We start from the raw sequence: 19,166 nt of genomic DNA on the forward strand, positions 1-19,166 counted from the left end.
TATAAAATGCAAAATAAATCAGTAATGACAATTAAGCAGTTTTGGTTATGTACTAAGTAAAAGCTTAACTTCTTTGCAGAGTATCACAGGTATGATACACATCACAGTGTTTACGCTTTGTGAATAATCTGTTGTCTGTAAGGCACAGTCTGCATCTTTTTACCTATTTTGACAAGTATTGGATAATGCCTGTCAGTAGTGAGTCTCAGAGGAGAGTTCTGTGCAGATGTTGTAAGTGGAATACCAGAAATACCGGGTCTGCTCTGAAGTAGAGACTCAACAAGGGAAGTGACCAGCTCCATCCTGAAGGACTTCTGTGACAGTCCCGGCTGATTAGTCTTTCAGTAGAGAATAAAAGCATTGACTATGGTCAAATCCAAAAGCTGGAAAAAACAGTCTTTTGTACCATTTTGGACCTTCATCCAGTTGAATAGTAGCTGAGGAACTGGTCATTAAGGTCTACTTCTCCCATAAACTTGTTATAGTCTACAATTAGCTGAGGTTTTGTAACCTCAGCATCCCTTCCTCTTCTTCTAGTTGTCATGGCACTGGAGTATAAAGTAGAAAGGGCATAGATGTCTCGTTTGTCCGTCCATTTCACTGCTGTCAGACTTCCACATTTAAAACATTGTGCTTCACCTTGCTGTAGGGTTGTTGCAACCAGTTCCCATGGGAAATGCAGTCTGTCCTTCCTCCATGCCCCACAAGCATAAGTTCCAACAGCCAACAATTTATCAAGTAAACGAGGGGAAGTGTAGAAGTTGTCCATGAAAAGAGAGTGTCCTTGTATATTAAATCTGTCCATCAGGTCCATGACAACATTATCTGCTAAATCTCTGGCTGGCATTTGTCCCTCCTAGCCTGTGTAGATCTTGAACTTTTAAACAGTATCCACTTTCAGCATCTTCCAGGACCTACAAACTTGATATCTCACTTGACTGGTTTCTTTGGTAGGTATTGGAGGAAACCAATCCTACATTTTGTACCCACCATTTGCTTATCTACAGACAGTTCCCTGTTAGGAGAATGGTGAGAACTGAAGGACTTCAGAAGTTCTATGATTGGTCTAACCTTAAAAAGTTTATCATGGTTAGGGTCAGTCCTAGGAAGAGTGTTAGAGTTGTTATTAATATGTAAATGTTTATGGATAGTTAAAAAGCTGTCCCTATAAAAGATTTTAGTTAACCAGGACTTATGAAAGGGAAGATAGGTAGACCAGTAGTCAGAAATAGAGTGATGAGTCTTAAGGCCCATAACTATAACTAGGCCAAGGTAAGCTAAGATATCCTCAACAGTAACATCTTTCCACATGACAGTTTTTTCTTTTGAGATGGTTCATTTTGGTTTACTTGTGTTTTATGCCCATATCTCTTTGTTTCACCTACAATTAGGTGCAGAGCTTCCACTCTGAAAAGGAGTATGAAAAGTTCCATTGGTTTGTTCAAAGAGGTGACCTATCGGGAGACAGGTTCACCTCTATTGAATGGAGGTACCTGTTGTTCATCTTCTCTCATGATTTTTACCAATGTACAACTGTTATTTAATACAATAGGCTTCTACTGTGAGGAAGGATCAGTGGAAGCACTCACTGGAGCTCAATCCCTTCCTCTATTCCTCTTAGCTGTGCCTCTTCCCTGTGGTGTTGGTGATGTTTGTTCTGATGTACCTGGCCATGGGAAGTAAGGAACATCCTCATCAAAATGAATTTCACCAGCTACATCTTGATCTGTCCATAAGATAGAGTCAAGAAGAGCTGGTTCAACATTTAGTAGCCATTTGGGTTTGTAAACAGATTCAGTCACAGGCATTGAAATTGAAGCATCAGGTACTTGAACATCTGTTTTGTCTGACTGAATTGTTTCTTCTGATGAAGAGAAAGATCAAAGAGGAACTGAATCTCTTTCTCAGAAAGATATTTCTTCTTTTTCAGTTGCTCCACTTTTTTCTTTACTGACTGTTTATCCATTTCTAAAAGGAAAAAAAACATTACATGTATTCTCTGTGTATATTTGCTTTATAGAAGCAGTACAGGATATGCTAAAATACAGAAACAGCTACACTGAACAGTAACAACTCATTGTGTTTCACAACTGTAAGAGGACTTCTAAACTCTTTAGCTGCAAAAGTAAAAATGTTTTCCAAAGAAGACTAGACTTATAATGTTTGTGAAACTGAACAAGTGTGATAGGTAATACTGAATCCTGAGTTTTTATTGGTTGATGAATTAGTGCTGAAAAGTCTTGTTTTGAAGACTGTAGGATACATACATAACTTGATAAGTTACACATCCTGTTGTCAGCATAAATGTTTTCACTGATTCTAAGTGCAGTGTGATTACTCTGAATCTTCCATGAAAACGTTTTAGCATATATAATCCGATACATTAGACATCCTGCTCTCGGAGAAGGGGTTGAGTTGACTATCTTTTTGCAGGTGCTTTGTTGCTTTCAGGAGTATCATATTTCGCTGGTAAAATAAATGTGAAATGTTTAGCAGTTCAAATTTGTAAGAGAAGTACTTTGAAACTTCGTGACCAATAATAACGAAAAAAAAGGCACAGCTGCTCCTTTTATTTCTAATTTTACAACTTGTCTTTTCATTTTACATTTGGGATTTGTCTACAGGCTGAAGACTCAAGTATATCATTAAATAACTGATAAGATATAGTTTTACTAAAAACAAATGTTTTAAATGTATTTGGAAGGTTTTAAAGATTACACAAAAGAAATTTGAAATTTTGGGGATGAAGAATAGTATTTTTATTCATAACATGAAAATCACTTGCACTCACACTAGTAAAGAAACAGACTCAATATATTCACAAACAAATCTTCAGTAAAAATACTTCATTAAGAAATTAATTTTTTTTGTACAAAAGACTTGTACTGTTAACTAAAGGTATACCAAACTTTGTGATAATGCACATACTGAATTAAAAGTTATAGTATAAATATTTAACCTGTGCAAATGTGTATACGAATTTGTGTGTATTATACTGAGCCCATTGCGAAAGGGTTAATCATTGGGTTAAGTAATTGATTATGTTCAAAAGTTGAAAATGATTAATACTATTTGATAGATTTTTCTCTTCAAATTTTCACAAGACTGCTAAAAACTAGTCCTTTGTTAAAAATAATTGTTCTTATATCAGGCCTTGACAAATACTTGACAAATACCAGGTCACCATGGCGACTAAAAGTTTCATTTGGATGCCCAGTATTTTCTCCCATTTTATTTATGCATAGGTATGTGCTACATGGAACTTGAATCTAGAACAGTTCTGGACTCTTGGAAATCCGGAACTATTTTCGCATTCTTTGAGTGTGAAATTTAACTTTGTTTCTAGGATTTTCATGGCAGATTCAACACTTCATGTTTTTTCAGGAATGAAGCTCTGCAGTTGCACAACACGTTACTAATTTTGCATCATTTTGTTTCTTCTTTCTCTCAGTTCAACCAATCAGGAGCAAAGGCAGTTAGTTCAGGCAATACTATCAAGTAGTTGTTGATATTATGTGATCATTAGCATGCACTTGTTACTAAGAAAGTAAATAAATATAGCCACCATTTCCTGATACAAACAGCTATGAAGTAAAGTTAAGCACACCAAAAGGCCTTTGCTTATTGTTGTACAGTACACTGTTGTAGTGATGAGTAAATTAGATCTATTCCAAAACAACCTTCTTGGTCTATTGATATTGCAGTGGTTATTTTTATTTTTTTTTCATTCGTTGAAAGAATCCACCTAAGTTATAGTTATTTAGTCTACTATTTTAATAATTGCGCCTATTGAAGTCGAACTTTAATATATGTTATATGATAAACTTTAATAATGATCCCTTTGTTTTTTTAGTGTAAAACTGTATGTCTCGTACCATAACCACACAACCAACTCAAAATATATTCCATAACTTTTCTATATTGGACCTGGCTCTTAAGTTTTTGGACTGACCCCTAGATCTGAAAATATTTGTTGAGGCCTGCCTTTGATATCATGTGGTAAAACCAGTTGAGATTTTGAAGAATGTAGGTCCAAAACTTAAAACTTCTTATAATATGTTACACATGACTTAATTCAGCTACTGCATGTACATGTTTATAATTTTGGTAACCCACCTTGGTACTTTTTCTAATATGCTGGTATATTTCCTTCAGTACAGGTAGAGATATATAAAAATGGCACATACTACTTCAAATGGGGCTTTATACATGTACAGTATGTTTTATCATATGGTACTTTTAGTGAAATTATAGAGTTAATGTACCAAAATAAGTCATGTTTCCCATTGTAGGAAAGCATATCTCTTTAAAAACCAGCTATTGTGTGAGAAAGGAAGATTGAATTGTTAAATTAAATATGCAGATTGTTTATGAAACTAGGGATGTTTTTTTTGACTAACAAAGGGTTAATGAGAAAATTATTTATTTATACCAAATGTTTGTGTTCCAATCGAAAGCACCTTTTTCAAACTGGATGAACAGAGGGATTAAACTACTTATTAATGAAAAATGCTTAGTTCGTAAGATAATTGAAATAACATGCATGCAGTAAAATCAGTGTTTGAGTTTTATCTAAATATGCAAAAATAAATCTAGGAAATTACTGACAAAGCTAAGAGGTACTATGAAATTGTTTTGCTAATATCAAAGTATCAGATTTATCTTGAAAGGTTTTTTTATGTTCATATGAAGTGCAAAAAGACTTGAGATACAGTATTTTATTTCTTTTGCAATGGGTAGGTCAAAGTGTGCATGTCACAACATTTTACAGAATTTCATTTAAAATTACATTAAATTACTTTATTATTAATGTATATGGATAAACTTGGCATCAAAATGTAGTTAATAAATCAAGTTTTAATATACAAGTTTTAAATTTTAATTTTATAAGGAAGTATTGAAAAAATTTTCAACTTCTCCTAATATGAGAATTGTGACATTTGCTCTCTAGGTATCCCCTTTTCTGTAATATATTTACCACCCCTTCAAGAATTACAAAATTTAGCCAGAATTACTCATTATAATTTAGATATTACTCAGTCAAATCATAATTTTTATACCCCTCAAACTTGTATGTTTAAGAAGCCATAAACTAGAAAATTAGACCCACTTGCCATGCCCACCCGTTACATTTTCTCTTTCACAAATTACCAGTAGTTCTGTCTGACATTTTATACTATATTATTATAACCATTAGAAAGCCAAAGTTTTAATCTATCAAATGATGTATTATATTATGTTATTTTCTGTACAGGGAATTGTCTGTTTTTGTCGTACAGTTTGAAATTTTTTCTTAGTCAGATAGCCAGAAGAATTATGATAGTTATAGGACATTGTTTTTTTGCGTTATTATTCTGTATTCTTAGGTGAATAATTAAATAAACAATTATTTAATGTAGTAGTACCATTGGTATAAAATAAGTAGGCTTAAGTTTCATCAACAGAAGACAGCAAAAAAACAAGAGGATACGGGTAAGTACTGTATTTCTTGTTTTTCATGTATGCTCTTTATTTATTATTATAAAAGTAACTAGAATGTAAAAAATTAGAAACTTGTTAGGTTAGATTAGGTAAAATAATGAAAAAAAATAGTCAATTTTCTTTGAGGTATGCTTGCAAACAGCTCCTGCATTATGTAATTCGATACAGTAAATTTAGCTCTACATTCACTGAGTGATTTACAACTTGTATGGTGGCATTATTAATTAGACACAATTCAAAGGTCAATAAAACAAAATTAAGTTTAAATAGATGTATACTGTTACAAGCTTTAAGCTGTTTAGAGTAAACATTTGTGGTTTCATGTTACAATTTGCAGTCATTCTAGAAAAAAAGGGTAACTTAATTTTATATAGTGGTTATGAGACAAATATTGATATACTAAATTCTCTAATTATATCATAAATTATAAATGTGATAAAGGGACTGATATAGAAAATGTTCTACAATCAAGTGTTTTTTCTAAGTATTATAAGGAATTTGTAAAACATGCAAATTACTATTGTTTTTCTAAGCCCAAAAAAATATAATTCCAAAACATACATACCTCTACTGACACTAATAGCTATTTCTTGATCTTCATCTTTGCCATCTAATGTTGTGTTTACTTGCTCCAGTCTTTTTTTACCCCACTCGACTGCCCTCAGCAATATATAATTTGCAAAACTTTACACCGGCCCTTACACGCCCTCTATGCAGGTACTGTATATAAGCACTGTTTGCAGACAGTAAAATCACTTTTTCTTGACAAGTTTCAGACAGAGTGCGGCGGTGCCAGTGGGCATCGGTGACTACCTATTTTCACCAAATCCTGTTGGAAGATGATTACATCTCTTTCACCACATTTGGTGTTTTTTCACCATCAATCATTGGGTTCTCAGAGTGCTGGAGTTGGGAATTGAGATTCAATTTACTTCTTCCCTTCCTCTGTCCTCTCTTCCAGTCATTTTTCCTCCTCCTTCAGACCTCGGATATACAGATCTTTGAGTCCAACCCATTCAGGAGTTGTTTCTCAAACAAGTCACTGAGAAGGTCAATCCCATTCATCCAGGATTCTATTCTCCTTTTTTTCTGGTGCTCAAGAAAACTGGAGATTGGCATCCTATCATCGATTTATCTCGACTAAATCTTTTTTCTTCAGCATCCTTGTTTCACCATGGAATCTTTATTCAACTTCAATGGCACTTCTCACCAGGTCTTTGGATGACCAAGTTTGATGTTGCAGACTCCTATCTTCACATCCCCATAGCAGAATCTTCTCGTCGTTTTCTGCATTTTGTGGATGAGGATTAAGTGTTCCAGTTCAGAGCTCTCCCATTTGGACTTGCTTCAGCACCATATGTCTTCTGGTTACTGGTAGGGATCATATCACTAAGATATATATATATATATATCTGTCGTCCAAATGCCCTGGCCACCAACGTGGGATATGGGTACCATGACATCTTAAATCCAACCCGAGTTGTGGAACCTCGGCTGTTTGGTCGGGGCTGGACCATCATACATGTATTATATTCCACCCTTTACAATTTTCTGTACTTCTGGGTGAAGAGCATAGCTGTTCTGGATGTAGTGTGGTGTTTCCCACTTTGATACCACTTCTCATGGTACATATATGTTCTCTGCAGATGCTTTCTGTATGATCTCTGTCCTCACTGGCCCCCTCTACCTTCTCAATGTTGGATTCTAGCTATTAGTGTCAGTGGAGGTATGTATGTTTTGGAAGTTATCATTTTGTTAAACTGAAAACTTATTTCCAAACATAATTACCTCTACTGACACTCTCCCTCCCTTCCTCCCCACTAAGAGCCAGTGTTAGTGACCAGAATGTGGTAAGTCTTGAAAAAGTGATTTTAGTGTCTGCATACAGTGCTTATATACAGTACCTGCATAGAGGGCGTGTGAGGGTCGGCATAAATTTTTGCAAATTAGATATTGCCGAGGGCAGTCAAGTGGGGTATATAAAGACTGGAGCAAGCGAACACAATGTTAGATGACAAAGATGAAAATCAAGAAATAGCTATTAGTGTCAGCAGAGGTAAGTATATTTGGAAATACATTTTCAGTTTAGGAAAATGGTAACTTTCTTTTTTGTGTACAGTAATAATAAAAGCTGTAAACTATTTTTCTTGTAATTTTTTTGATTTATTTTAATAATTCTTTTTCCTAGGTAACACACTTGGCTGTAGTGGATTTAGAAGCAGAATATAAACATGTTACCTCTCTCAGTGCAGCAATAGTTAAAGTTCTTGCCCCTCCAGATGTTCTCTCCTGTCCACTTGTGTATTCCATCCTTGTTGATATAATTGCCTACAGTGTTCTTCTTCCTTTAGTGCAGCTTCTTGTGAACCCTGACTGGTTAAACAGGATCATATTCACTGTTTTCTCAGATAAGTCAACATCTTTGGAAAATTCAAACCCTACTGAAAATGATTTTGTCGAGGTTGTGAACAATAGCAGCTCTGAACATGAAAATCTGAACCAATATCGTAACACTACTCAGTCCAATCCTCAGTTAGACAGAAACAGTGATAGTGTAACTTTGGGAGCCATTAAATCTGGAGTTTCCAATCATAATGTACAGTTACATTTGAATTTGCAAAACAATATAAGAGATAATACCAGTTTGCCTACAAAATATGCCCATTCATCAGAAGTTCAGCCATTAACAGTAAGTATGAAAAATAAAATTATTCAAGAGGACCTTGTTGATGAAGTGAAAGACTCCGTTGAAGTTCATAAAAAAAACAGTGTCATTTTTGATGTCACTGCCAAAGAATCTAGCTCAGAAAGAGATATATGGAGTTTGGAAATTTCAAAGCAAACAAAATATCCATTTAGTCTTTCACCAGGAAGATCTGTTCCACCCAGATCTGGTACATTGTCAGTATTAACTTTACCAAATAAGACTGATCAGCCTGTTTCTGTGGAATCAGTTGCTTCAAGAACTAAAATTAAGAGGTCAAAAAGTCTTGATATTATTTCTCAGGTGATGCCTCGTCTTAGCCAAGTTCTTCCAATTGGTAGCAATAAGTATAACAACGAGTGTGGGAAGTTTACATGTAAAGCAAAAAAAGAGAATGCTAATTCATTGCCCAGAACCAAATGTAATATGTCTCCTGAACAGGTAGAAGAATCAGAGCATCCAGAAACAGCTACTGAAGTATTAGAATCAGATTTTGAGTTCACCTTGTTTACTAGTATTTGTATTTCAAGTACTGAACAGAGACTTGAAGAAGGAAAAGGCTCTTATACATTATACTGCATTCAGGTTAGAAAGACTTATTTTCCTCACCTGAAATACATGTATATGCTTCAGAAGTGAAAGAAAAAATATCAGTAGTAAAATTAACTATTTCTTTCTTCTAAGGATGCTTAGTTTTTTATTTTGAGAATAGTGGGACAAGTCCTATCAATGTTAAAATTGCTTAGAATGTGGAACTTCTTTACTTGTTTGAATGTATATGTATTCTAATTTTACTGGGCCCGGCATGGCCAGGTGGTTAGGGCACTCGACTCGCAATCTGCGGGTCGTGGGTTCGAATCCCCGTCACACCAAACATGCTCGCCCTTTCAGCCGTGGGGGCGTTATAATGTGACGGTCAATCCCACTATCCGTTGGTAAAAGAGTAGCCCAAGAGTTGGCGGTGGGTGGTGATGACTAGCTGCCTTCCCTCTAGTCTTACACTGCTAAATTAGGGACGGCTAGCGCAGATAGCCCTCATGTAGCTTTGCGCAAAATTCAAAAACAAACATACAATCTAATTTTACTGTATTACATTACAACCCAATGAAAAATCAAGTCATTTGAAAAACATGAATGGTAATGCCAGTTATGTATAAAATAATTGTTATTTTAATTGCTATTTGTTTATTTTGTGAACATCATTGGTCTGAAATTTGCTATTCATTTTGATTAAATGGGGTATGGATGTTTCAGTATGTAGATTTGAATATATGTACCCTGCAGGGGTTTTTCTTTCCGTATGGCAGGGGAACTTTCCCCTCAAACATAATATACCCACTTCCAGATGTTTTGCAAGTTTGAGGGTTTTATTTTTAGATTATAACTTTGGGTATGTATAAAAACAAACTAGTAACATTTTAAACATGTTTTTAAACAAATATTGGGGATTGCAGTTAGGCAATGTTTATAGACATAATATGTCTTTGGCATTTGAATGCTCTGTGCCACATCTTTTTCTTCTTTGGCTTTCCCTATTAGTAGGGGCTGCTGTCCTTCACACATGTTGCCCACCCTCCTGAACTTGTTTATATTACTTGTACATCTATACATATTTAGTTTTTAAAATTTTAACCAGTCTTATGAACAGTGAGTTGGGGCAAGTATGAGCAACTTTTTAAAACTCAAGGGTCAAAGTAATATAATTTGCAATTGGTACGGAACCACATTATTAAACAATATTAAAATCAAGAAGTATGTTTGCAGATATTTTATTATTTATGTTTAATTGTTTCAGTACAGTTGTTCATCAGTTGATGAGAAGAGATGTGATATTTTTATAAATAAATAAAGATAAGTAAAATATATAGTCCCTACCCAGAAATTGGAAGTATTGAAAAAGCCACTGCAATACTGAAGAGCTGCATTTGGCTTGCAAAATGCTGTTTGGCCAATTTTTGAAATAGAGCATGAGTTAAAATTAAAAAAAAATAAAAAGTGTAAAAGTTGTGATTTCAGAAATATTGTTTAGACTTACTAGCATTGTAGATAGTAAACATGCTTGAGTTTTATATATCCACCTGTCTTTTCAAGAATATGATATATTCCCACTTCTCTTTGAATGTTCACCATACAATTGCCTGGTGTTCTGGCTTTAAATTTTAATTAATCTTCTTAATTTAGTATAAATCTTTCTGAAAGTAATTTGCTTTTTATTTGAAATGAATTATGTATATTGGCTTAAGACTATTATGATGGTTTAAAAGAAATTAGGATTACACATGTACATGTGTGTATGTTTCAAGAATAAGAAAAGTCAGTTTTATTTTCCATATATTTTGTGTGTATACATATAGTATGAAGCTCCTTACATATTGTGTCCTGAGGATGAAGACGAGTTTCAATCACATTGGGTTAAACATCTGTCAACAGTAAAGCGGAGATTTCGAGAATTTCTCACACTTCATTCTCGACTTGAAGAAAATCAAGAGACTCGTAAATACTTGAAAGGTATGAAATGAAAGCTCTCTGTTGGTTTATTATATTTTCCTGTTAAATTTATGTACATGAACAAAAACATTTAAAAAGAGAGTCAGTAGTTACATGAGTTTTTAAGTTGTTTTAATTCTTTTTGAGACTATTCAGATTTATTAATTTAGCATTTTCTGAGATTTTCACCCCAGGATTTATATGTTCTGTAAGGCTGTGAAATTTCTACTTCTGATGTTTGATTGAAATGTCTTTAGCTTTCCTGTGTGTTGCTGCGTACCCTTACCATGTTACATTGTTTGAGGTTGCTCAAGAAAATTTGTTTGGATGGGTCTAGATTGGAGGAGAGATGCAATGACATTCTGATATGCATGATGATCTATGGTTTGAATATCCCTCCTCACATACTCAGAGTACCTTATTTATTTTGCCCCTCGAGGTGGATTCCTATATGTGGTGAGGGGAACTTCCAGGGAAGGTTCTGTATTTTCAGTTTACCTCATCTGGAATATGAACATTCACTCACGTGTTTTCTGTGCATGGAGACCCATGAAGGGGAGGAGAGGATCCTGGTGGTTGAGTGGTGTCTGGAGCACTGCAACACACCTCTTTGGCCTTGAATTCCCATAGACAGGTGGCCTTGGGGTGCCCCCCCAGGGTTAATTGGCTAGTCCTGTTGGGCTAAGGTCAACCCGAGTACTAGTGTTGGGCATTCTCATTGAGTGTTGTGGACATTGTGTCTGATGCTGGTGTTTGGGTATAGTGCTCACAAAACCCTGGCATTGTTACAGTGTCCTTGTTTGGCATTGTAGTGTGTCCCCTCATAGGACCCCATGGTGGGTGGGGTCAGTGGGCACTGAATGTTTCTTTTTTTTATTATGGATCTCCATTATTCAAATAAAAATAAAATGGTAAAAACTCAGCTTTTTGGTAAACGACCATGCCTTGAAGACTCTGACCTTCAATCTTCAACTCATCTTGCTTCTATACTTCGTTTTCTCATTATGCATTCTTTGTCAGAAAAACCTTAAAGGCAAATGTCTCCCTTTTTTTTATTTAGAAGGGATTAGAGGGGCTTGCTGGCTTTCCAAAGTCAGTCAAGAAGCTACGTTCTGGGGACATCTTGGTGGAAACATCAACACCAAAATTCAGCAAACTCCTCTTGAATTCGAAGACCATTGGCTTGGAAGTTATTGTCCCCTACTCCATCTCAAACATATGCTGCTGCACTATGCTCCACTGCTATGGTGGGAGTGCAGACGGACCTTTCTGTGTCTCTGTCAGAGTCTTTTTCACACCATGTGAAGAATATTTTGCCCTCAATGGATACCGAGTTGACAAGTCAATGTCTACACCTATCTCTGTCCCCACCATTCCTTCCAGTGACTGCCTAGGCCCACCTCCTATGGCCCGGCCTCCGGTGTCCACTTGGGCCTATCTTCTTCAGCCCTGGGATGCAGAACGATTATTCGTTCACACCCTCAGTCATTGGAATCTAAGTCTAATGACAGAGATCTGCTCACTCGACTAAGGACAGGATCCATGGAGGTCAATAGACCTCCTTCTAGTAAAGAAAAACGTAGTGGTCAAAAACAGAAGGCTTCTCTGCCCAGTTCTCCTACACCTTCGTAAAAATGGCCACTTTGATACAGTGGAACTGTCAAGGTTTTTGTTCTAGTCTGGATGACATTAAAGCCTTGATTGATTCCTGTCATCCTGTTTGTCTTTCCTTACAGGAAACATTCCTGAAACCTGCCAATACAGTCATCTTTCAGCAGTTTTCTTAATACCAAAATGACAGGTTGAGAACATGGAGGGCTGGCACTGCTGGTCGACCGCCCACCTTGTCTGTGTCACTTGATACACCCTTGGAGACCGTAGCTATCTGTGTTTCCTTGGGTCATACATCACTGTTTGTTCTCTCTACCTGAATCCAGGAGAGACTTATGATCAATCAGACCTTGATGCTTTCTCCATATTTAATCCTGGGAGACTTTAATGGACATAAACCCCTCTGGGGTGGTGCTGATATTGATGGGAGGGGCTATTCCATAGAGCATATGTTCTCAGATCACAACCTTTCTCTCTTCAATACTGGTTCGTATACTTATTTTCATGCACCTAGTCAGTCGTTTACTGCCATTGATCTATCAGTCTGTTCCCCTTCACTTTTCTACTGCTTTTCTTGGAGGGTTGATGGTGATCCATGGGGCAGTGATCATTTTCCTATCGTTTTGAAGGAGATTGGAGAACTTGATCCTGCTGTTATCTGTCTGCCATCAATAGATGACTGCTTGGTAGCAGTGACTGACTGTATTGTCCAGGCAGCTTCTCACTCTATTCCTAAGACCTTGACATGGTATCCTCATCCATGGTGGAGTCCTGCCTGCCAGGAGGCATGGAAGGCTCAAAAACAAGCTTGGGATACCTTCTGAGGGTATCTATCTCTTTCTAACTGCATAGTTTATCAGCGGGCATGTACCCATGCTCGGCAGGTTTGATGTTAAAGCCAAAAGGAATCTTGGGTTAAGTTAATTACTAGTATCTCTTCTACCACCAGTTCCAAAATCATATGGGTCAAGATTCGGAAGGTCACTGGGAGGTATGCTTCCCATCCCCATTCCCTCGTGCTCTCCAATGACCAGGAAGTTGCTGATGTCCGGAGCATTGCCGATACTTTTGGCGACAGCTTTTCTTGTGCATCTAGCACTTCTGTTTCTTCCCCTGTTTTCTTGGCCATCAAGTCTTGGGCAGAGCAATCTTTGCTGTGGTTGGTTGGGTTTCTGTGGATAACATTCTTCAGGCTGGTAGGTAAAAGTCTCCTCATATTCATCAGTCATTATTTGCATCACATTCACACAACTTCATCAAAAGGGATTTCAACTTTTCCAGCTTGTGGTGATCTAGAGTTGTCTTTGCTAATATTCATTTTGGTAAGTACTACTATTTATTTTATTCTTTATTGTGTACCTACCTTTATGAGTCATCAACAGTTTCTGTATACTAAGAAAAAACTTCCATACATCATCATAATCATGTCATATTGCCCTTCACTACTTATACATGCCATGAATGATTCATACATTAACTTCATTAATTAATACTTGATCTATACAGTACTTTCTTTAGATGTGGATTTCTGTTTGGAGCAACAGCAGCCTCTGGGGAAATTTTGTGCCTGAATCATGTAAACTAACATTTAATATTTTGTTCAATTGAAATTTTTTTTTCTTTGCCTGTCTAGCTTTGAGAATAGATGTAAGTTTGACTTGTTTTCACTTATTTTTGGGTTTTAATTTTTAATTTGATTGCAATGATGTTGGGATGATTTTATCAAAAAAGACAAGTTTTGGTCCCAGTGTATACCTTTTTATATGAAATTCATTTTTAGTGTTGGCTCAGATATGGTTATTCAACATATATTCCAGATCAACCTGTCGAGGCAGATGTATCAACTATTTGTTTGATTGACTGATTTTGTAGATTCAGTACTTTACTTTTCACCCTGTGGTGCATTAAGTATTAGGTTTTAAAAGAGCCTCTTTGAATTAGGCCCACAGACTGCTTGGTTTCACACTGTTCTCATGGATCACCAATGGGGTACCATGCCTTTATTGTAACTGGGTTGACTCTTCACTTTACTGGAGTTGTGAGGCCAGCATTATTTGCTCTGATATCACTATCTAGAAATACACTACAGATTTATTTGGTAAAAATGTTAGAGCATTTTATATGTGGCTGCTACAACTTTTGTCTTGGTAACTGCTCTGACTCATCACACTGCACATTGATATTTCTCACAGCATTAAGTTTTTTTTTTGTAGAACTGTAACAGAAACAAAATAAAAACTATGAAAAAAAGGTAATTTTATAAAGTTAGGTTTTTGTGTGAGAACTAGCATATGCCCGTTGAAACAGTTCAATGGTAATTTTCCTAAAAATAGTGATGAATAAATATAAAATGTGCAGTCAACCCTTTGATCAGAGTGCATATGCATACAATTATCCAGTGGGCCATTTACAACAGTCTTTTTCTCATTTGATGTGTTATTTGAATATGGAAAATTGCAAAAGAAACTGCAATATATTGGCAAAATGTTTGGGTTTCGATGCAATGGGTGCATCCAGCACAATAGAACACTCAGGTTCGCTAAGTAGCTGCAGTGAATCTTTTTGCTAGATGCCGCTGTTTCATGTCACTTTACTGAGTCCAAGAAAAGATCACTACCAAAGTGTGTGCTTTTTAGCAGTTGTTATTTCTATAGAAAGTGTCGAAGAGAAGATATTCAATTCAAATCAATTTTTTTGATGTAGTACAATAAAATACCAATATGGAAAAAAGGAATATATAGAACTGAACAATAATACATATACTCAAACACATTTCTCTCTATGCATTATTTCTCTCCATGCTCATATCTTCAAAATATTTCTTTCAATCACTTGTTTTTTTGTGAAAAAAAAAATCATTTTTTGTTTCTAATAATTTTTTTCTATGATTAGCTGTTCAGGATATACAGAGAGTGACAGACAGACATTTGGATATTATATATATATATATATCTTTAAAAAACTTCATTGCTTGAGAAGCTAATCGAAGGCAGTTCTATTTATCAACAACAAAAAGTGAAAAGTGAAGTACATTCATAGACATAATATTTTTTCATATAATAGTAGAAACTACACATCTGTTACAGACCACTGCATAAACAACTGTAGATTGTCAAGCAACCTAACAGTTTTATCAGTGTTAAGTAGTATACTTCTATGATACATTAAACATTAGACTGTTCACATACTTTGTAATTTTTCTACAAAATATGTGATGCAATTCATGTATATGTACCTCTGAAAAATTAAGTCTTTCCTTATTGAGTTTACTCTCTGCTGCCAACAACCATTTATCTCAGAGTTCTGAACATCTTTGACACACTGCAGAGCATGTGTCACCCATAATATTCCACTTTTCCCACCTTCCACATAAGCTTTGCTTTCCTGCTATAATTTAGACTTTTATGTTTCAGTCATGATGGAAACCACATTTTGGCCATTTGTACCTGTTTGAAATTTATTTTAATTCTGAAAATATGAAAGTTTGAATGTGTTTGAATTGTATCATATGATGAAAATCAAAATATGAAGGACTTGTTTTTTGTTATTTCACAATATTTATAGATCATTCGTGAGTAACAGTTTTTCTTATTTTACTCATCTTACCAAATTATTTTGATTCATTTATCACCTCTTTTTTTTATACCATCTGTTTGTGATCTTCAAGGCATCAAAGGACCAAGTAAGTGGTTAATGACTCCATTTTCTGCATTGGACAAAAAGAACATTGAGGAACGTCGAGTGTTTCTTCAATCTTATCTTGAAAAGTTGTGCAGTAGAGAAGTCGTTGTCAACTCTCCTGAGATGAGAGAGTTTTTTGCATATGGTGGTGATGCCAGCATTGCATATGTAAGAAAAACTAATGAAGTTGGTGTTCCAAGGATTGATAAGGTAGGAAAAATTCTTCACTGCTTACAAACAAAAAGTTTGCATTATATTTCAATAATTGAAGTGGAAATGAAAGTTACAATTTATAATTGAATTTTACAACTTTACATTTAGACTTTGGATATTTTTATTTGAGTTTTAGATATTCTGAAAGAAGGCAAGGCATTTTTTCCCCCATTTAAATAGTGTTGGATAAATCTGAGAAAAAATTTATGTTGTAATGCTTTTAACTAAACTATGCCCTTGTCAGAAATCTAGCAAGCTAACTTCACAAGAACTGTTAAATGGCAATTTCGATATGGCACATTACCTCCTCTCACATAAATAGCTATTCTCGTTCAGTGTTCTCCTCTATATCCAAAAAAAATTATTATGTATGCCACAAGCCTTCTATCTCCCCTCCATTTGAATTGACTGATTCTATTGTGCAAATCATTATGCGTCAACCCTCAACCAATAAGAGTGCAACTTACTCTCATGACGCATTTAACTCCCTTTGTTCAATTCTACAGAACTACCACTTCTCGTTTGGTAGTACTCGTGTTCAGACATTTTTTCTGACACGCATATTTTACATCAAACACTTTTGTTTGATTTACATATTTCTACAAGGAATTCTAAGGTTCATGTTTCCACTTTAGGTGTTGTACCTCTAGCACTATTTTCACAGGCTGTAGGTGGGGGAGACCTGTTGTTGGATTTTTCTGCTATTATCCATTGCGAGATTGATCATTATACAGGTCAACCTTCTTTTCCTGAACTTGCCCCACTAATCCTCTTGACAAAGCCGTACCTTTTCGGGCTGATGAAGACTTGATAGCCTTTTTACACCACTGGATTTTGTTGTGTTTTCCCCTACTTCTCGTGCAGAATCAGATAGGCCAATTATGACACTTTTCAAGTATGATTTCACAGGTATGTTATGTTTTATCTAATTTCCATTTTTCTGTGATTCCTTATTACCTCCATGTTGGCTTGTTTGTCATTTTCGGCTCTTGCTTTGCACACGTGGTTTCACTATAATTGGGATTTTCTGGGTCATGATGTGACCTTGTCTTGGGTACATTTGCTGCACCTTTATTTTCAGGATTACTGTATTTTTTCTTTGGTGATACGTTTTCGATCACGTATCTGAGACTGGAATCTCGTGTGTAATCTATGTGTCAACACTTGACCCTTTCCTCTTTGGTAGCACGTTTGTTGCAGTTGGAGTTACCACATGCCTGTATTGCTTTCCCATCCTGGTTCTTATGTACTTGTCCATGTCTCCTTTCCAGTGCTTTCTCATCTCATCATTTCATTTAATGTTGATGAGCATGTTGCCAACAGTACTGGAGACTAACCAGAGGGTTCTGGTCCAGTGGGTGCTTGACTATATTATATTGTTACCCTTTGGCAATCTTTCAGTTCAGTTTCATGGGTTCTTCGGGTTTTATCAGAGGGACTTGTCCTACTATTTCTTTCTCCTCCTCCTTTGTACCTGGTACACTTTTCTTTCCCAATGACTTTGGAATTCAGAGCACTTATATGCTCTTGAGAAGTGCTTTCCTCTATCTTTGGTCAACTGGCTACTGAACACTCTTTGCGAACAGGAGTCTGTCTATTACCCTTATCAGCTGCTCCTAGAAGTGGCTATAATGGGCTGTTAATTAAGTTGGAGAAGTCCTTACTGCAATCTATCCAATATCTTGTCATTTTCAGTGTTTTTCTTTTTCTACACACATCTCAGTTGGGCCCACCCTTCTCATTTTCAACTTCATTTGATGGGTTTTCAGTTTGATTACAGCTTGCAAAATTCTATTGCTTTGGGGATGTGATCTTCCATGGAAGCCTTATCCCCTCTGGTCAAACTAATATGTGGGCTGTTTCATGGGATTTTCATGACCAGTGGAATTTCGCAGGGGTCCTTTGTCAGTTCTCATTACCCTTCCTTCTACTCTTGTTGTCGATCAGTGTTGGTGATTAGGTATGACTCGCATGTCAGTGGGTGTCTTGCTTCCTCCTCATTCAGTTTTCCACATTTCATGGCCATATCCCTTCGGGAATGATGGTGGTGGTGGGGGGGGAGGCATGTGTTGATCAGTTAGAAGATTCGGGTTTTTGGTCTGAGGCCAAGAGGTCTTATTGTATCAATGCCCTGGTGCTTCTTTCTGTAGGTCATGTTTTGGTTCATTTTCTCCATCTGGCCAGAAATTGTCTGGTAATGATTCGTTTTGACTTTTCTTCAGTGGTTGCTTATCTCAATCACCAGGGCACCACCCATTCTCAATCCCTCTGTATTCACACATTGGCTCTTTTTTTTTTTAGGTCTCACATACAAGATATTTCTATTATTGCATGTCATGTTCTGGGTGCTTTTGCTCTTGTTGTGGATCGGTTTTCCTGTCCTGACAACATTTATCTGATGGAGTGGTCTCTTGATCCTTTTGTTTTCCAGGGGCTTTGACTTCAGAGGGGTACTCCTCACATTGAGGCTTTTGCTACATCCCTTAACCACAAATTACCTTTGTTTTGGACTCTGGTTCCTCATCTTCTTGTTCTGGCTATCTATGTTTTCAACCAGGATTAGACCAATGCATTTATCTATCCTCCCATTCTCCTTCTTCTCCAAGTGATTTCATTCATCTTTGACACTCCAGGTTCAGTCCTTCTGATAGCTCTTTCCTGGCCATCTCAGCTGTGGTTTCCACAGCTCCTCCAGCTCCAACTTCTTCCTCCATTACCTTTTCCCCTGTCTCTTCTTCACCACCCTCAGTTACATCGGTGTTACATCCAGATATTCCTGTTCTCCATCTTCACACTTGGTTTTCCTCTAGTCATTGGCGAGGGGATCCATCTTCTCCCCTCGACGTGGATTCCTGTACGTGGTGAGGGGACCTCCCAGGGAAGGTTCTGTATTTTCAGTTACTTTCTTTGGGATCTAAACATCCACCCACGTGTTTGCTGTGCATGGCAACCCATAAAGGGGAGGCGACGATCCTGATGGTTGAGTGGT

General features: G+C 36.4%; 2 protein-coding genes across 2 annotated transcripts in view; one reads left to right on the forward strand and one right to left on the reverse strand.

Moving 5' to 3' along the window:
* Positions 1–418: 418 nt before the first annotated feature.
* LOC106478200 (piggyBac transposable element-derived protein 4-like) lies at positions 419–847 on the reverse strand. The gene has a single exon (XM_013938725.1). It carries the CDS (start codon positions 845–847, stop codon positions 419–421), a length of 429 nt encoding a protein of 142 aa, XP_013794179.1.
* A 6,821-nt stretch (positions 848–7,668) lies between these two features.
* Positions 7,669–19,166, forward strand: part of LOC106478201 (sorting nexin-19-like) — a 76,463-nt gene continuing 64,965 nt past the window's right edge. Inside the window, exons 1-3 of the mRNA XM_022381759.1 lie at positions 7,669–8,770; positions 10,540–10,693; positions 15,951–16,174. Of these exons, the coding sequence (XP_022237467.1) occupies positions 8,177–8,770; positions 10,540–10,693; positions 15,951–16,174 (972 nt within the window). The 5' untranslated portion in view covers positions 7,669–8,176. The remainder of the gene's footprint in view (positions 8,771–10,539; positions 10,694–15,950; positions 16,175–19,166) is intronic.

This window comes from Limulus polyphemus, unplaced genomic scaffold (genome assembly GCF_000517525.1).
Source record: "Limulus polyphemus unplaced genomic scaffold, Limulus_polyphemus-2.1.2 Scaffold189, whole genome shotgun sequence".
Taxonomy (NCBI): domain Eukaryota; kingdom Metazoa; phylum Arthropoda; class Merostomata; order Xiphosura; family Limulidae; genus Limulus; species Limulus polyphemus.